Source organism: Dicentrarchus labrax, unplaced genomic scaffold (genome assembly GCF_905237075.1).
Source record: "Dicentrarchus labrax unplaced genomic scaffold, dlabrax2021, whole genome shotgun sequence".
In the NCBI taxonomy this organism is placed as follows: domain Eukaryota; kingdom Metazoa; phylum Chordata; class Actinopteri; family Moronidae; genus Dicentrarchus; species Dicentrarchus labrax.
Genome location: NW_026136717.1, coordinates 3156976 through 3169954, shown reverse-complemented (window position 1 = coordinate 3169954; position 12979 = coordinate 3156976). Strand labels below are relative to the sequence as shown.

General features: G+C 40.6%; 1 protein-coding gene across 26 annotated transcripts in view; it reads left to right on the top strand.

The window, feature by feature from the left end:
* The window catches only part of camk2d1 (calcium/calmodulin-dependent protein kinase (CaM kinase) II delta 1), a 99188-nt gene extending 86679 nt beyond the window's left edge, over positions 1-12509 (top strand). For 12 of the 26 annotated variants that reach the window (XM_051429039.1, XM_051429037.1, XM_051429025.1 and 9 more), the window contains 5 exons: positions 1344-1392; positions 8808-8883; positions 8987-9081; positions 9649-9874; positions 10926-12509. In XM_051429039.1, the coding sequence (XP_051284999.1) occupies positions 1344-1392; positions 8808-8883; positions 8987-9081; positions 9649-9874; positions 10926-10929 (450 nt within the window). In that variant the 3' untranslated portion in view covers positions 10930-12509. Of the gene's footprint in view, positions 1-1343; positions 1393-8513; positions 8535-8807; positions 8884-8986; positions 9082-9648; positions 9879-10925 lie in introns of those variants that run through there. The other 14 variants (XM_051429024.1, XM_051429032.1, XM_051429021.1 and 11 more) reach the window with 3 other exon arrangements.
* The last annotated feature ends 470 nt before the right edge of the window (positions 12510-12979 follow it).

Below are 12979 nucleotides of genomic sequence, written 5' to 3'. Positions count from 1 at the left end.
TGTATTCCTTTTAAGGGATGAAAAGGAAGAATGTGTGAAAGATGTTTTATGGGTAAAGTGCAAGTTCCATCTAAAGGAACATTCTGTTAAGTTTTGGACATCATTCATATTGTCGATGTTAAGATGCTACCTTCATAAGTTCCACCCCTTTTTGCTCTGTACTCCAATAGCAGTCCTCAGTTTGCTAGTTAGCTAACATTTTGCTAACATTAGCTACCTTAAGATGTGACTGAATATGTCTTTTCAACATAGATTGGCCTAGCATGTAGCATATCTAAGTACAGGTAAAGAAAGTTGACCGAGGTTCCGCCGGCTACGAAGCATGCTCAACTGTTATTAGAGTACAGCAAAAAGGGGCGGGACTTAGGACAGGGCAATTGCTGAGATCTGGGAAAATGTCAAAGATTGTTTTAAAGCTATGTATCAGTTGATATAGATGTTTGACAGTTAAAAAATATCAGATAATGTTTATATATCAGTTTTCCTGTGCAGTGAGAAATTATAACCAATGCATTCATTTCCAGCTTTACCTTCAGTTACAAGTGGTGTAGCTCAGTGATTCCCAGCAAGGAGTGGCTAGATAAATTGGAGAGGTCCTGAAATGATTTTAGGGATTATAAAAAAAGAAAAACACATTCCTCTGTTAAACTTTCAGGCCTCTAAAAAGTATTCAAATCAAACAATCTAGACAGGAAAAATCATTCTTCTTTTAACAGTATGTAAACATATGCAAACTGATTGCAAGCACACATACTGTACTTTTAAGGGGTCAGGTTGCAACCAGTGGTTTCAGATAATCTAGATTAATTGTTGGCTTGTTTACAACCTGTCTAAGTATCTGACTGCTCATGTTTCTAATCCCATCAGATTTCATTGTGGCGATGTCACCATGTTGTTCCCAGATCTCAGCAATTATTTTCTGCACACTGCTATCATAGCTGATAGAAATGATAAAAATAAGACTCACGTTGTTAATAAACTTGATATATCCTTTAATATTTAAATGTCTCATCATAAAGTTACAATACAAACAATAATCCAGGGATTGATAATGGTCTATAGAAGGGGGGTTAAACAGACTCATGCTAGTTAATGTCTTAATAAAAGATGCTAGTGACATCTAACCAAAAGGAAAACAAACAAATCCAAAACAAATTCAGTGACAGTCAGTCTTGAATCTGTCCTCTCACCATCTATCGTGTGAGAAGTCTGATCCCAAATTAGGATGTAACGGGCTGAAGTAGATGATGATCTCAGTTGAACTCAAATGTCTGTCCTCAGCTTGTTTGTGCTTCTCTGTCAGGCTGGATAGACTCATGTGTCTTTTGTGTGTCATTTCACAGGAGTCCAGTGAGAGTGCCAACACTACCATCGAGGACGAGGATGTGAGAGGTAGGGAGGTTCAGACTGACGCACACAAACCACACACCTCATTAAAACGCTTTCTTCTAAACGTCTAAAGCAAATGCTGCCAATGAAGTTATAAATCACAGGTTAACCTTCCTTCCTCTGTGTGCACTGGCTCACATTAGTTTGGGCTAACCATGTTTTTTCACAGGAACATTTGTGCCAGCACCCTGTTACCGGTTGCATCTATTGCATGAATGTGTTGCATGTTGTGTGTATGTGTATTGTCTTTCAGTTTCAGCATGTTTGATTTCTCATGGTCTCATGGTACTGCTTCATTTTACATTAACCACATACTTAAACCATGACTGGATTGACATACTAGGGGTCCTGGGATAGAAATTAGCTGTGGGCTTTTTCAGTCAGACAACTCAAGTGAAGTGAATTATTATATAAACAGATCTGCCAACCTGTACACATTTTGACATCAACCTGTGTGTGTGTGTGTGTGTGTGTGTGTGTGTGTGTGTGTGTGTGTGTGTGTGTGTGTGTGTGTGTGTGTGTGTGTGTGTGTGTGTGTGTGTGTGTGTGTGTGTGTGTGTGTGTGTGTGTGTGTGTACTGATAAACTATAAACAGTGGTGGAAATATTTTACTTAAGTAGAAGTAGCAATACAGAAATGTAAAGATACTCCCTTAGCTACATAATGAATAAATAATAAAAGTCTACAAAGTTTACAACCTACTTAAGTAAAAGTACAGAAATACTGGCAGCAAAATGTACTTCAAGTATCAAAGTAAACATACTCCTAATGCAAACGGCACCTATATAGTAAGTTATATATTTGATAAATACTGATTTATTGACATGCACATGTAAGCAATATTGTAAAGTTGTCAACATGAAGCTAAGCTTAACAGTTTAGCTCTACTTTTGGGTATCTAATCTGTAACGATACTGTAATATCTTTATTTTATGAAGTTGATCAAATATTTTAAAAATAAAATATTTATCTGAAAAGTATGTGGTAACTATACCTCTAAAATAAATATAATGGAGTGTATAGTACAATATTTCCCTCTAAAATGTAGTGGAGTATAAGTACAAAGTAGCATAAAATGTAAATAATGAACTTGATATATCTGTGATAGGGGAACTTACCATGACTCACCAGTGCGAAAGCATTATTCTGGTACTCAGAATATTTTCCCAAGGTTGGCAGTTCTGTATTAATTGGAATTGCAATTTGCTATGGTCTGTAATTTGGCCTTAACTTTGTGGACGTTTTCCGTCTACCTGCCCAGGGACAACAGATGCAAATGTACTTTTAGCTAACTCTGGTGCAGTTGTGTTTAATTGTGCACTGTCACTGCAAAAAGAAATAAATGAATAAATACAAATCCAATAAACAGAGTTCTTTAAGTCTTTGACCACTTAAATTCACAGGTAGGCACAGATAGCTCTCAAATAACAGTGGTTGTATTGCCAGATACAACATATCTACTAGTGCTACTAGATGTCGCACTAGAGTATAGCATATACTCAGACCAAAACAATTGATGCAACGGCCCACCAGACTCCATTGACAAAACCAGTAATTTTACCGTGCAGATAATATAGAAGTCAAAATAGACTTTAGGACTGCTGTAGTAGGCGGCAACCTCAAACAACTATGGGACATGGGGGCAGAGAGACACCTGATACCCTGCAGATCAAAGGCTGCAGTGTAACAAAGAGGTGAAAGGAAACAAGAGAAGGGGAGGGAGCTTGAATTTTGTTGTAATTGTCCAATCAGTGGAATTGATTTGTGATTGTGTGTTTTTCTGTTTCCTTATTGTTGACTACAGCAGTGACCTTTGATAGGACAGACAATCTGTCAGTCAAATGAAATTGGAATCTCCACATTTTTAACATTTAGCAGCAGTATTCTTTGTCATCTCACATACCTTTCTTTCCCTGCTCTGTGTGCGTGTGTGTGCGTGTGCGTGCGCCAGCATATGTGCTTCCATGCTTCCAGGACATACACAGGCCCATTAAGGGGCATGGCATTGCCCTTTACAATGGCTTCCATTGTTATTCATGGTTGTTAGGGTCGTCGTTTCTCAATGCTCCAGTAACCTTATTCAGCGAAGCTTTCAAATTGCTTTACACTGATGATAGTGTTCAGTAGCATGTCTTCAGTTTTTTTTCTCTCTCTCTCTGCTGTTATTTTTTCCCATCACACTATAATACAGCTGTTCCTCTATCTTGCATTCGTAGCTCCAGTCAAGCCTCTAAAGGTTTAGAAATCTTCATGAAATCAGCGGAGGATTTTAATAATGACATCTTTGGTGATTTCAGCGGTGGTCCCATTGTGGAGAAGCTGTCTGTGGCAGGAAGTGGGAATAAAAAGGGGAAACTAGTATTTCCTATTTCTTGAATGTAACTCCTGTGCACCAATGGTAGATTTTCTCTGTATTAAATGGATTCAGTAAAATGGCTTGAATGGCTTGAATGAAAGATAGAGGCAATGGTGTACTTCAGGTATTTTAATTGGAAAAGGTATGTTAAAGCTTAATTAATTGATGTTTTGGCTACTTGAAGGAAATCAAATTCCACAGCAAACTGAAAAAACAACATCAGTCACGTTGTTCGAGATGGTATAGCTCCTTTTAGTCACCCGAAGACCATTAGCATCCAACTGGGGTCGTGTTTGAGTCCACCTGATCAATGTAAGCCCAGTATTTACTCTCTCTTTGGCTCTGGTTTGGTCTCCACCTAACCTTGATGAATCCATCTTGCCAGGCTTTTCTGCATGGAAAATGTGTTTCCCCTCTTCTCCCGACTGTCTTCTGTACGAGTTTGACTATGTTATATGGTTTGTTGATCTGATTGGTTGAAATTTGCCCATGATGAGACCGATGGCTAATCCAATCACCTTTTCCAAGTGCTTTCTAACAAGTACTTCCCAGATGGTTTGTTACCGCAGGCAGATGTATTTTGTGTGAAAAACCCACCTGCACTAACCTGCCTGGAATCAAACAAGATAGATCAAATTCATTTGTAGTCAAGTATTCAATTAATCACCAAATACTTTGATAACCAATTAATTGTTTATTCATTTCTTAAGAAAAGTGTCCAGATTCTCTGGGTTGTGGACAACTCCAGACATTTGAAGATGCACCTTGGGCTTTGGGAAATACATTTTTCAACTTTTCCTGGACCAAAAAACAAATCAATGAATCGGAGTGATTGTAAAAGATTAATCGATGAAAATAAATTTGAGTTGCAGCATTAGTGAACATCATGGAGCATTTAGCAGCTCAAGAGCCAGATATTTTTCTCAGGAGGAAGAGCTAAAAAGAGGGTGAATATTGGACTTGGACTAGATATAGTCCACATGAATGCTAGTGTTGTGTCTGCTGGATGTCTAATTGTGTTGTTTGCTAGTGCAGGCCATAACAACTTTACATTGTTATATGTAGATATTGGTTGCTTCTCTTTCCCTGAGTGGCCAAACAGCAGTCAGTTAATACTGCCTTAATGGTGGTAGTTAAAGTAGCCTAACATTGCCATGTGTGTCTCCTTTAAAGTTGAGTCTTTGAGCTTTTTTAATGCATCACACCATTTAGACCTACGTGTGTGTACACACAGGGACACAGATGATATTGATATTGATCTTCTCACGCAACTCTGTCTTTAGTTTGGTACGTCTGATGCTCATGCTCCTGCATCACCGTCTGCCTGAGGATGGACGGCCCTGAACACGCTCTGTCCAAACTGATTAGTTCTCAGCTGCTGGAAGAATTCATTTCCTGCATGCTTTTCATTTATTCTTCATTTCATGTTTTCCTTTTCTCCATTTTATGTTTTCCCGCTCCGTCCACTGATCCATCCACATTTCCTTCCTTCCATCCATTCTGTTGTCTTCCTGTTTCATCTCAGCACACTCTCCCTCCTCCAATCCCCAAATCTACCACCTTAAGCACTTAGACCACTCAGACCACTCCACCTCTCGGAGGCCCTCCTCCCTGCTCTCCCCCTCCTTCTCCTCTTCGTTTTCTTCCTCATCCTCCTCATCCTCCTCATCCTCCTCCTGCTGGTACTCTCCCAGCGTTTGGGCCAGTGGTGAGGAGTGCTGCCATTATATCCTGTGGGCACTGGTGGCTGCATACCTGCTCCTCTTCTTCACATCTTCCTTTCTGGTCTTTTTCTCTGACCATCCTGCCACATGCCACTGCGGCCTCCATCAAACCCCCACCACAGGGGCCCGCCCCCAGCTTGGGGCACCCCTGCCCGGCCCGGGCCCCACCGACTCCCAGTGTAAGTCCATTTCCCAGCGCAAGCACCCGCCAGTTCAGTTCTTAATGAGTCTAAATGAAATCAGTGTGTTATTTAGTGCAAGTGTATTAAAAAGGTTAAAACCAGTTAAGCACTGAGGATTCATGCATGAAAAAGTTCCCAGTACCACAGGGGTTGTCAATTAGTGGCTATTAGTAAGACTAGTGGAGCCTGATAAGTAGGGAGGGACAGCTGGACTGCTGGGCGGGCCATGGCACTGGATGAAACTGCCAACCCAGGCAGTCAGGCCAGCTAATGTAGTTTAGCCTAAGCAGATACAATGTAGATATAAGGTCGGGTCAAGGCGCAGAGAGCTCTGAGGCTGGGTGAGTGTGGGATTTAGAGGCAGATTAAAGGTCTGTCAGTGAGAGAACGTGTCGCTGTCAGAGAATACTGGGCTTCCATAGGCACATTGTGTTAAACTGCTAACACAGTGCTAGCTTCAGTGATGACACTGATATACAGCATGCTGTCTGCATCAGGTAGAGGCAGTTTTTCATTAGATTAGGTACATAACAAACAAAAGGAAGCCACAGCTTATTTGTAAATCTTTACTTGTTGGGTTTTCAGTGAGTTTAAATTGGGGTGTTCAGTGAACAGAACAGCTTTGGCTCAGTGATGTCATTTTTATGAGTATTATATTTATGATTCAATTTATGGTATTTTTGTAGTTATTCCAGTCCGAACGGAACATGACAGGCTTTACAACCTGGATTTAGCTCCACTCAGTGCTCATGCACAAGGTGACTTAAACTCAGCTCCAAGTTCTTGTGGCACCTAGATAAGAAATATTGGATTAAACAGACCTCTGTGTGACTGAACCACACCTCATCCACTGTGTCTGAGTGCAGAGCTGCTGTCTTATAGCACCCCCTGCAGGTCACAAGCTGTCAAGACACCCAAACGGCTCTGTTTAAGTTAGTAGCTCCCAACCTTTGGTTTGTGGCCCCTTTTTAAAATCATACCTGAGACCCCTCCTCACAGATTCTGGCCTTAGTTTGGGAAAGAGAATGCTTTTGTCTCTCAGAATGTTTAATTTGATGGATTTGAAGGAGGCCTGAAGAGGTAAAAATATCTAAAGTATTTAATAAAAAAGCTGTAAAAGAGCTTACAGAAAAAAATCTTGCACAATGCTTACCTTGAGTTGTGACAGACTCAGGTATTTTGTCCTTTGGGTTTATTATTGCACGTGACAATGGTAATGTCTTCCCATATGTGTGTCGGTGTGTTCTGTGCTTTAATTGAGCAGCTACTTGAGGTTGGGACTTGTTGAGGCAGGTATGTTATCTGTATCTCTCCAACGGTAGCAGTCAAGTCAAGGCCATGACCTGCAAAGAGTCACAGTTTAAAAAAAGCAAAGTACATCTATCCTGGAAACAGGGGAACGCTCTGCACCAGGGCTGGGTATCAAATTTGAAGTGTCATTTGATAGTACTACAAGCTGGCGTTGAATGTCTGAACACATTTGTACTTCCACGAACAGACGGTTTAAATGTAAAAGTTGCTGACTTTAGACTTTTGTCAGTTGTTGTACGGCTGCTTGTGCTTGTGAACATTTGAGAACTTTGGCTTCTTTTGTTAAGTAAAATTTTTTTGTAGTAAAGCAGTATCAGTGTGGTCAGTGAAACCAATGTCAATGAATCAATTCTAGATAGAAGCAGCAGAAACACTTGAAATATATCTAATAGTCAATATTCTACAGTTCTCCTCATGCCCAGTTTATCTGCTGTGTTTCTTTGTGTTTAGCACCATCTGCTATATGTGTGTATGTCCAGTAGTGTGTGTGTGTGTGTGTGCCAACCCTCCATCTTTCTGCGCTCTAATAAAAGATCCCAGAGGAAAAGACATTGCGTATTATACAGCTGACAGAAGCTCAAAGAGCATTACTTCCACTCCACAGATACTGCGGAGCATCACAGTATTCTACTGAGCTCTTCATACTGCTACTCCTGCTCATATGTCATACTGCGTGACACTGATCAGTCCTGTCTGAAACCTGCTTATAAATGACATTATTCAGGCTGGAATGTAGAGTAACTATCAAGCAAGAGTGAGGACTGATCTTATATACAGCACCTGCAGCCCTAGTGGTGGTAGAGCCATGGTCCATTAAGCTTTGGTGGGTTGATCCTCAGCCCCTCTAATCTACATAACCTCTACATCAAGACTCAAACACTAATTAATGCTGATGTATGTGACTGTAAATCAGTTTGGACAAAGCAACTGCCAAATTATTGTACCGTTCCCTAAAAGTTTATAAAAGGCCCTTTTTGGCCCCATAAGCACACTGATAAGAGTCTGCAAACAGTCAGGACTAAGTTTGCTATTTGCAAAGTAAAGTCCACAGTTGGTGCTAAAGGACACTTTGAGATTAACATTATTTTGGCTGTGTCAGGGTTTTTATGAAAACAGCCAATCAGAGGAGGAGATTTTCTCATTAGTATGTGTCCAGTGTGTCTCTTCCACTGTATAAGCCTGTCTGAGGAAAAGAGGAAAAGAAAAGAAGCACAGTGTGCAGGGGAGTATGTTTCACCTTAGCGTAGTTAGTTTGTTGGCTTTAATGTCACTTGGGGGAATCACTGCACAGCTCCAAGAGCGCACTGTAACTGTTCAGGTAGCTTGGAACAACAGTGGGGATGACGCTGCTCGAGGTAATGATGGATTTGGTGTGTGTCTGTGTGTGTGTGACTGTGTGTGACTGTATGTGACTGTATGTGTGTGAGAGAGAAGAAACCTTTCATCTGACGGACTCCACTGTGTGCTCTCCGTACTGTAACTGTCAGTAGTGCGTGTACTTTCAGCAAGCCTCAACAACAGCACTTATTCTCTCCATTCATTGTTTCCTAGCTTACCTACTTAGCATGAAAGGTAATTTTGATGTTGTCACATGTTCAATCACGCTGACTAATTTCCTTCATGTTCCCTCCATTCATTTCTATGTGACGCTGTATTTCTGTGTGTTTGAAAATAAGGTGAACCTCAGTCCCTGATCGTGCTGATGTTGTGATTTTGGGTCCATGTCGTGCTCATGTTCCTCTATGGTCCATTTTAACCTTACTTTGTGCTTCTTTCATATTAATCAGGGGTTGTGCCGTCAAACCCAATCTAACGTCGCTCTGTTTCTCTTTGTCTGTGACTCAGCTCGGAAGCAGGAGATCATTAAAGTCACCGAGCAGCTGATTGAGGCCATCAACAACGGCGACCTCGAGGCATACACGTTAGTTCAGCTTGTTTAATATCTCACATATCCGACCAACTTCTACCTGTAAAATCAATGTTCATGTGTCCATGTCTCTATTATGTCTGTGATCCTGTTTCAGGAAGATATGTGATCCTGGCCTCACATCCTTTGAGCCCGAGGCCTTGGGCAACTTGGTGGAGGGCACCGACTTCCACCGCTTCTACTTTGAGAACGGTAAAGGATTTCTGTTTCAGATGGTAGGACGGAGCATCAGAAACTCTGTCACTGCAAGAGAAACATTCATCCTAAGGGTGACCATGGTAGTACTAGCAAGAGTCACTTTAGTCAGGTATCTATCTACAGAAACGTATTACACTAGAAAAAGGGGAAAAGAACAGTAACACGTTATAACATAAAGCATTTCTCATATTAACATAAGTTTAAATATCTTGTTAGAATGTGATACTGATAGTGGTAGCAGGTGCTGTATCTACCCATGCACACTGTTTTGGTTGCATTTGTCCACTTTAAAGATAGTTTAGATTCTTGCTTCCCCCTCGATATGATGGAGGTGCTCTGTGGAAAACGACCTCAAAGTAAAAGGCTCTTCACAGTGAGATACTACTAAACATATGGGACATTCCTTTTTGTAACATGGGTGAACTGATCCTTTTAAACAACAACAATAATAATAATAATAATAATACAGTTTGAGTATTTTGATTTCAAAAGTTATTATTGTTACATCGCAGTGCGTTCAGTAAAGTCTTCAGCAGTCAGTGTATTGTGTGTCTGCTGCAGCTCTGTCCAAGAAGCAGCCCGTCCACACCATCCTGCTCAACCCCCACGTCCACCTGATCGGGGACGAGGCCGCCTGCATCGCCTACATCCGCCTGACCCAGTACATCGACAGCAACGGCATGCCTCGCACCATGCAGTCAGAGGAGACCCGCATCTGGCACCGCCGCGACAGCAAGTGGCAGAACATCCACTTCCACCGCTCCGGCTCACCCACCGTGCCCACCAAGTAAGGCCACCACCCTTCTAACTGTATGTGATCCTGGTTCAGTCAGGAGCCTCCGTTTCCTCATCCGCTGCTTTTAATTAGCCGGGATTTAAACTCAACCCGTTGGTCCGCCATGAGTTGTGCTGTCTGTTCTGCATTGTGTTGTGCTTTTTCACTAATATTTGTAATATTTTTAATATCAACATCCATCAGAGCTTCATTCATCCACTGATGTTTCAGAACGTCTTTCAGAAACTACACCATGATTCGTGACCATAAATTGATTCAGAGCAAAATAAAGCTCAGTTACAAGACTGTGTATATAATTGTTTTAAGAGTGAAGGAACTACTCCTCCCATGAACCATTGCCAATGATAATAGTAGTGCATTTTTTCTTTTTATTAAACCTTTGTCATTACTATAGTGTTTATATAGTTAATAATAGTGTTCTAATATTGTGATTTGTAGCAGCTCACCTAAACCTGCTGTGTGTAATAGTTTAGACATTGCCGGTCGGAAGGACAAACGCCTGCTACTTAACATTCTGAAAGACTGACAGATAAAGGTTTTTACACGCACAAGTATCGCAGCATTAATTGAAAGGAGGACACTGTTCACATACTCCAGCTGTTCCACTTTTCCCACTGGAGCAACCTGACAAAGGATGGACATTGATCTATTAATGACGTACTGCATGTCCTGCAGAGCAGAGTGTGTACAGCTGCATGGAAGCAGTCATATAGTCTTTACTAAGAATCTTTACTGCATTATATCCCAGATAAAAGCCATACACACATATAAGATACAAATATGTCAATATGTATCTGTCAGGCTCTAAACTTATATGACACAGTCTTCTTCCTCTTCTATGTGATTACAAATGCTAGTATTCTAGTCCAACTTCAATGATCCCCACTGGGGAAAAATGATCTTCCCAGTCTCCCAAAGGGAAAGTATAAAGGGCTGTATCAATATACGAGGGGGAAAACAAACGTGACCCTACAGGACAAGTGAACTGCTGTTACTGTGTATGTGTTCCTCTATTAATGAATCCTCCTCATTTGTGTTTCAGTTGAGAGGAAGATCTTTGACTACAAACACCCTCCAGCCTACAGCAGTCAGCTGAACAGACCCCGCCTACCAAGTGTCCATCAGATCCCTCGGCCAATCCCTGCCCATGATAGCTAGAGCTCCGCCCCCTCAGTGTGTTGTTTACATATTGTCGCTGCTGGACTGAAGATTATTGTACATGTTAAAGGGGGAAAAAACGCGGGAGAAAACTTCAAGTCTTGACAATATCATTTTGTAGTAAGAGTGTGGTGTTCATTACGGGATATTACCATCCACGGCATGTTTTATTTCCTTATTTTAGATCAGTATGTTTTAAATAGAAGTGGCTTTTAGGAGCAAGTTGTTTCAGTTGGTTGATTTTTAATGGGCTGGTGAAATATGTGAGACTTTCAGTCATCATGTAGTGACAGTCTTTCAGTTGAATATTGCACATATTGAGGACTCATGAGCTGTTGTGATGTTTTCCGCCTTTGGGCACAATGACCAATATATCACATATCTGCTTTCTACTCATCTATCTTTTCTGAATTGCCATCTTATTGATTGCTTGCTTTTGTTTTGGTGATGTATAGGTTTTGGTAATTGATGTAAATCGCTCTCTTAACTTAATCTTTAGCAGTATCCATATGAACTGAGTTGGCTAATTTTACCAATCTGTTTTCTGGTTTGCCATTGGCGCTAAGTATGTTTACTAGGAACTTTAACTAGGTGTCTAAAAGGGAAAGTCCATTGATTGAAAATATGTTCTACTGTGGACCACCATGTTCACAGAGCAGCATGTGAGAAGAGTTGTGATAGAATGTAAACTGTAGAGATGCATATCATTCTTTAAGACCATTCTGTGACTCTTTCCAGTCAGATCATATTTTCATACAGTAAGGAGCTAATTATGTGAATTTTATCAGTTCTATTTTGTTGTGTTTACTTTTTATATTGTGATATTGATGCTCGTCCCTCCACTCCTCATTATAATTGCTTTCCTTTCAGCCCCTTTATCGCCCATCCTTTATTGCCCATCCTTTATTCTCTGTTCGACCGGTGTACACCAATATTCCACAGCACCACGTTTTACACTGGACAAGACTAGAGCAGAATCAGGATGTTGACACTGACAGGAACGCCAAATTCAGCTGAAACGTACTTCGGCTTCCCATTCCTTTTTTGCCACGGGGAATTGAATTATTAGCCAGAATAACTGAGCAGTAAATCCCCATTCTAGTTGTTCTGTTACTCTCTGATGTTATTTTAGTGTCACTGTTGGATTAGAGGGGAAGGGGATTATCACTTGCAGGTTCGTATATTCCAGAGCTTCAGATTAGGGTGAGCACAGCGAGAGGAAGCAGTCACATTGGAAGATACAGTCACAGGGTGTCTAATGATGGTTCTGTTTGTGTAAAGGATATTGAGATTTTTGGTTCAGTTTTTTTGTTTGATCACATTTGTCCCTCACACACACTCTGTTTTTATCTTTCTAAGACGCGTTGAAATTCCCGATGGGACACTGGTATATAATGTTACCATGATGGGACAAGCCTGATGTACGTTTAAGAAATATCAAATAAAATGTGTGATTTATGCCAAATGACTTGGTTTGTACTCGTTTCATTTTGTCTTCTTTTACTACTCTTTTACTTCAACCTTTACTCAAACGTTTCTACACAGGTTCAGTTCTTCCCTTTGTTCCTCTTTAGTTTTTGTTTTGCCGAGCTTCACATTTAAAATTATATTCAGGGCCACACTCAAAACATTTGAACTTAAGTCATGACAAAACGAAGAAGAAGAGCCAATTTTTTACGAGCCAACTTTACAAGCTAATTTCAGTTTGAGGCCCCTGATATAAAGACATTGAGGGAACTCTTCTTCATGGGCCAATAGATTCTAATATAAACACCACAGTCAGTTCTGCTAATCAGTTTCCGTGTTTAAGTCTTTCACCAAAATCTGTGACCTCATTTTTCTCACATTTTTTATTTGTTTGTTTTTATTTGTACCCTAGCTATTACCAAACATGTTGCCTCTTTAGTATTTAGAGAAGTTTACACATTGGATAACCAA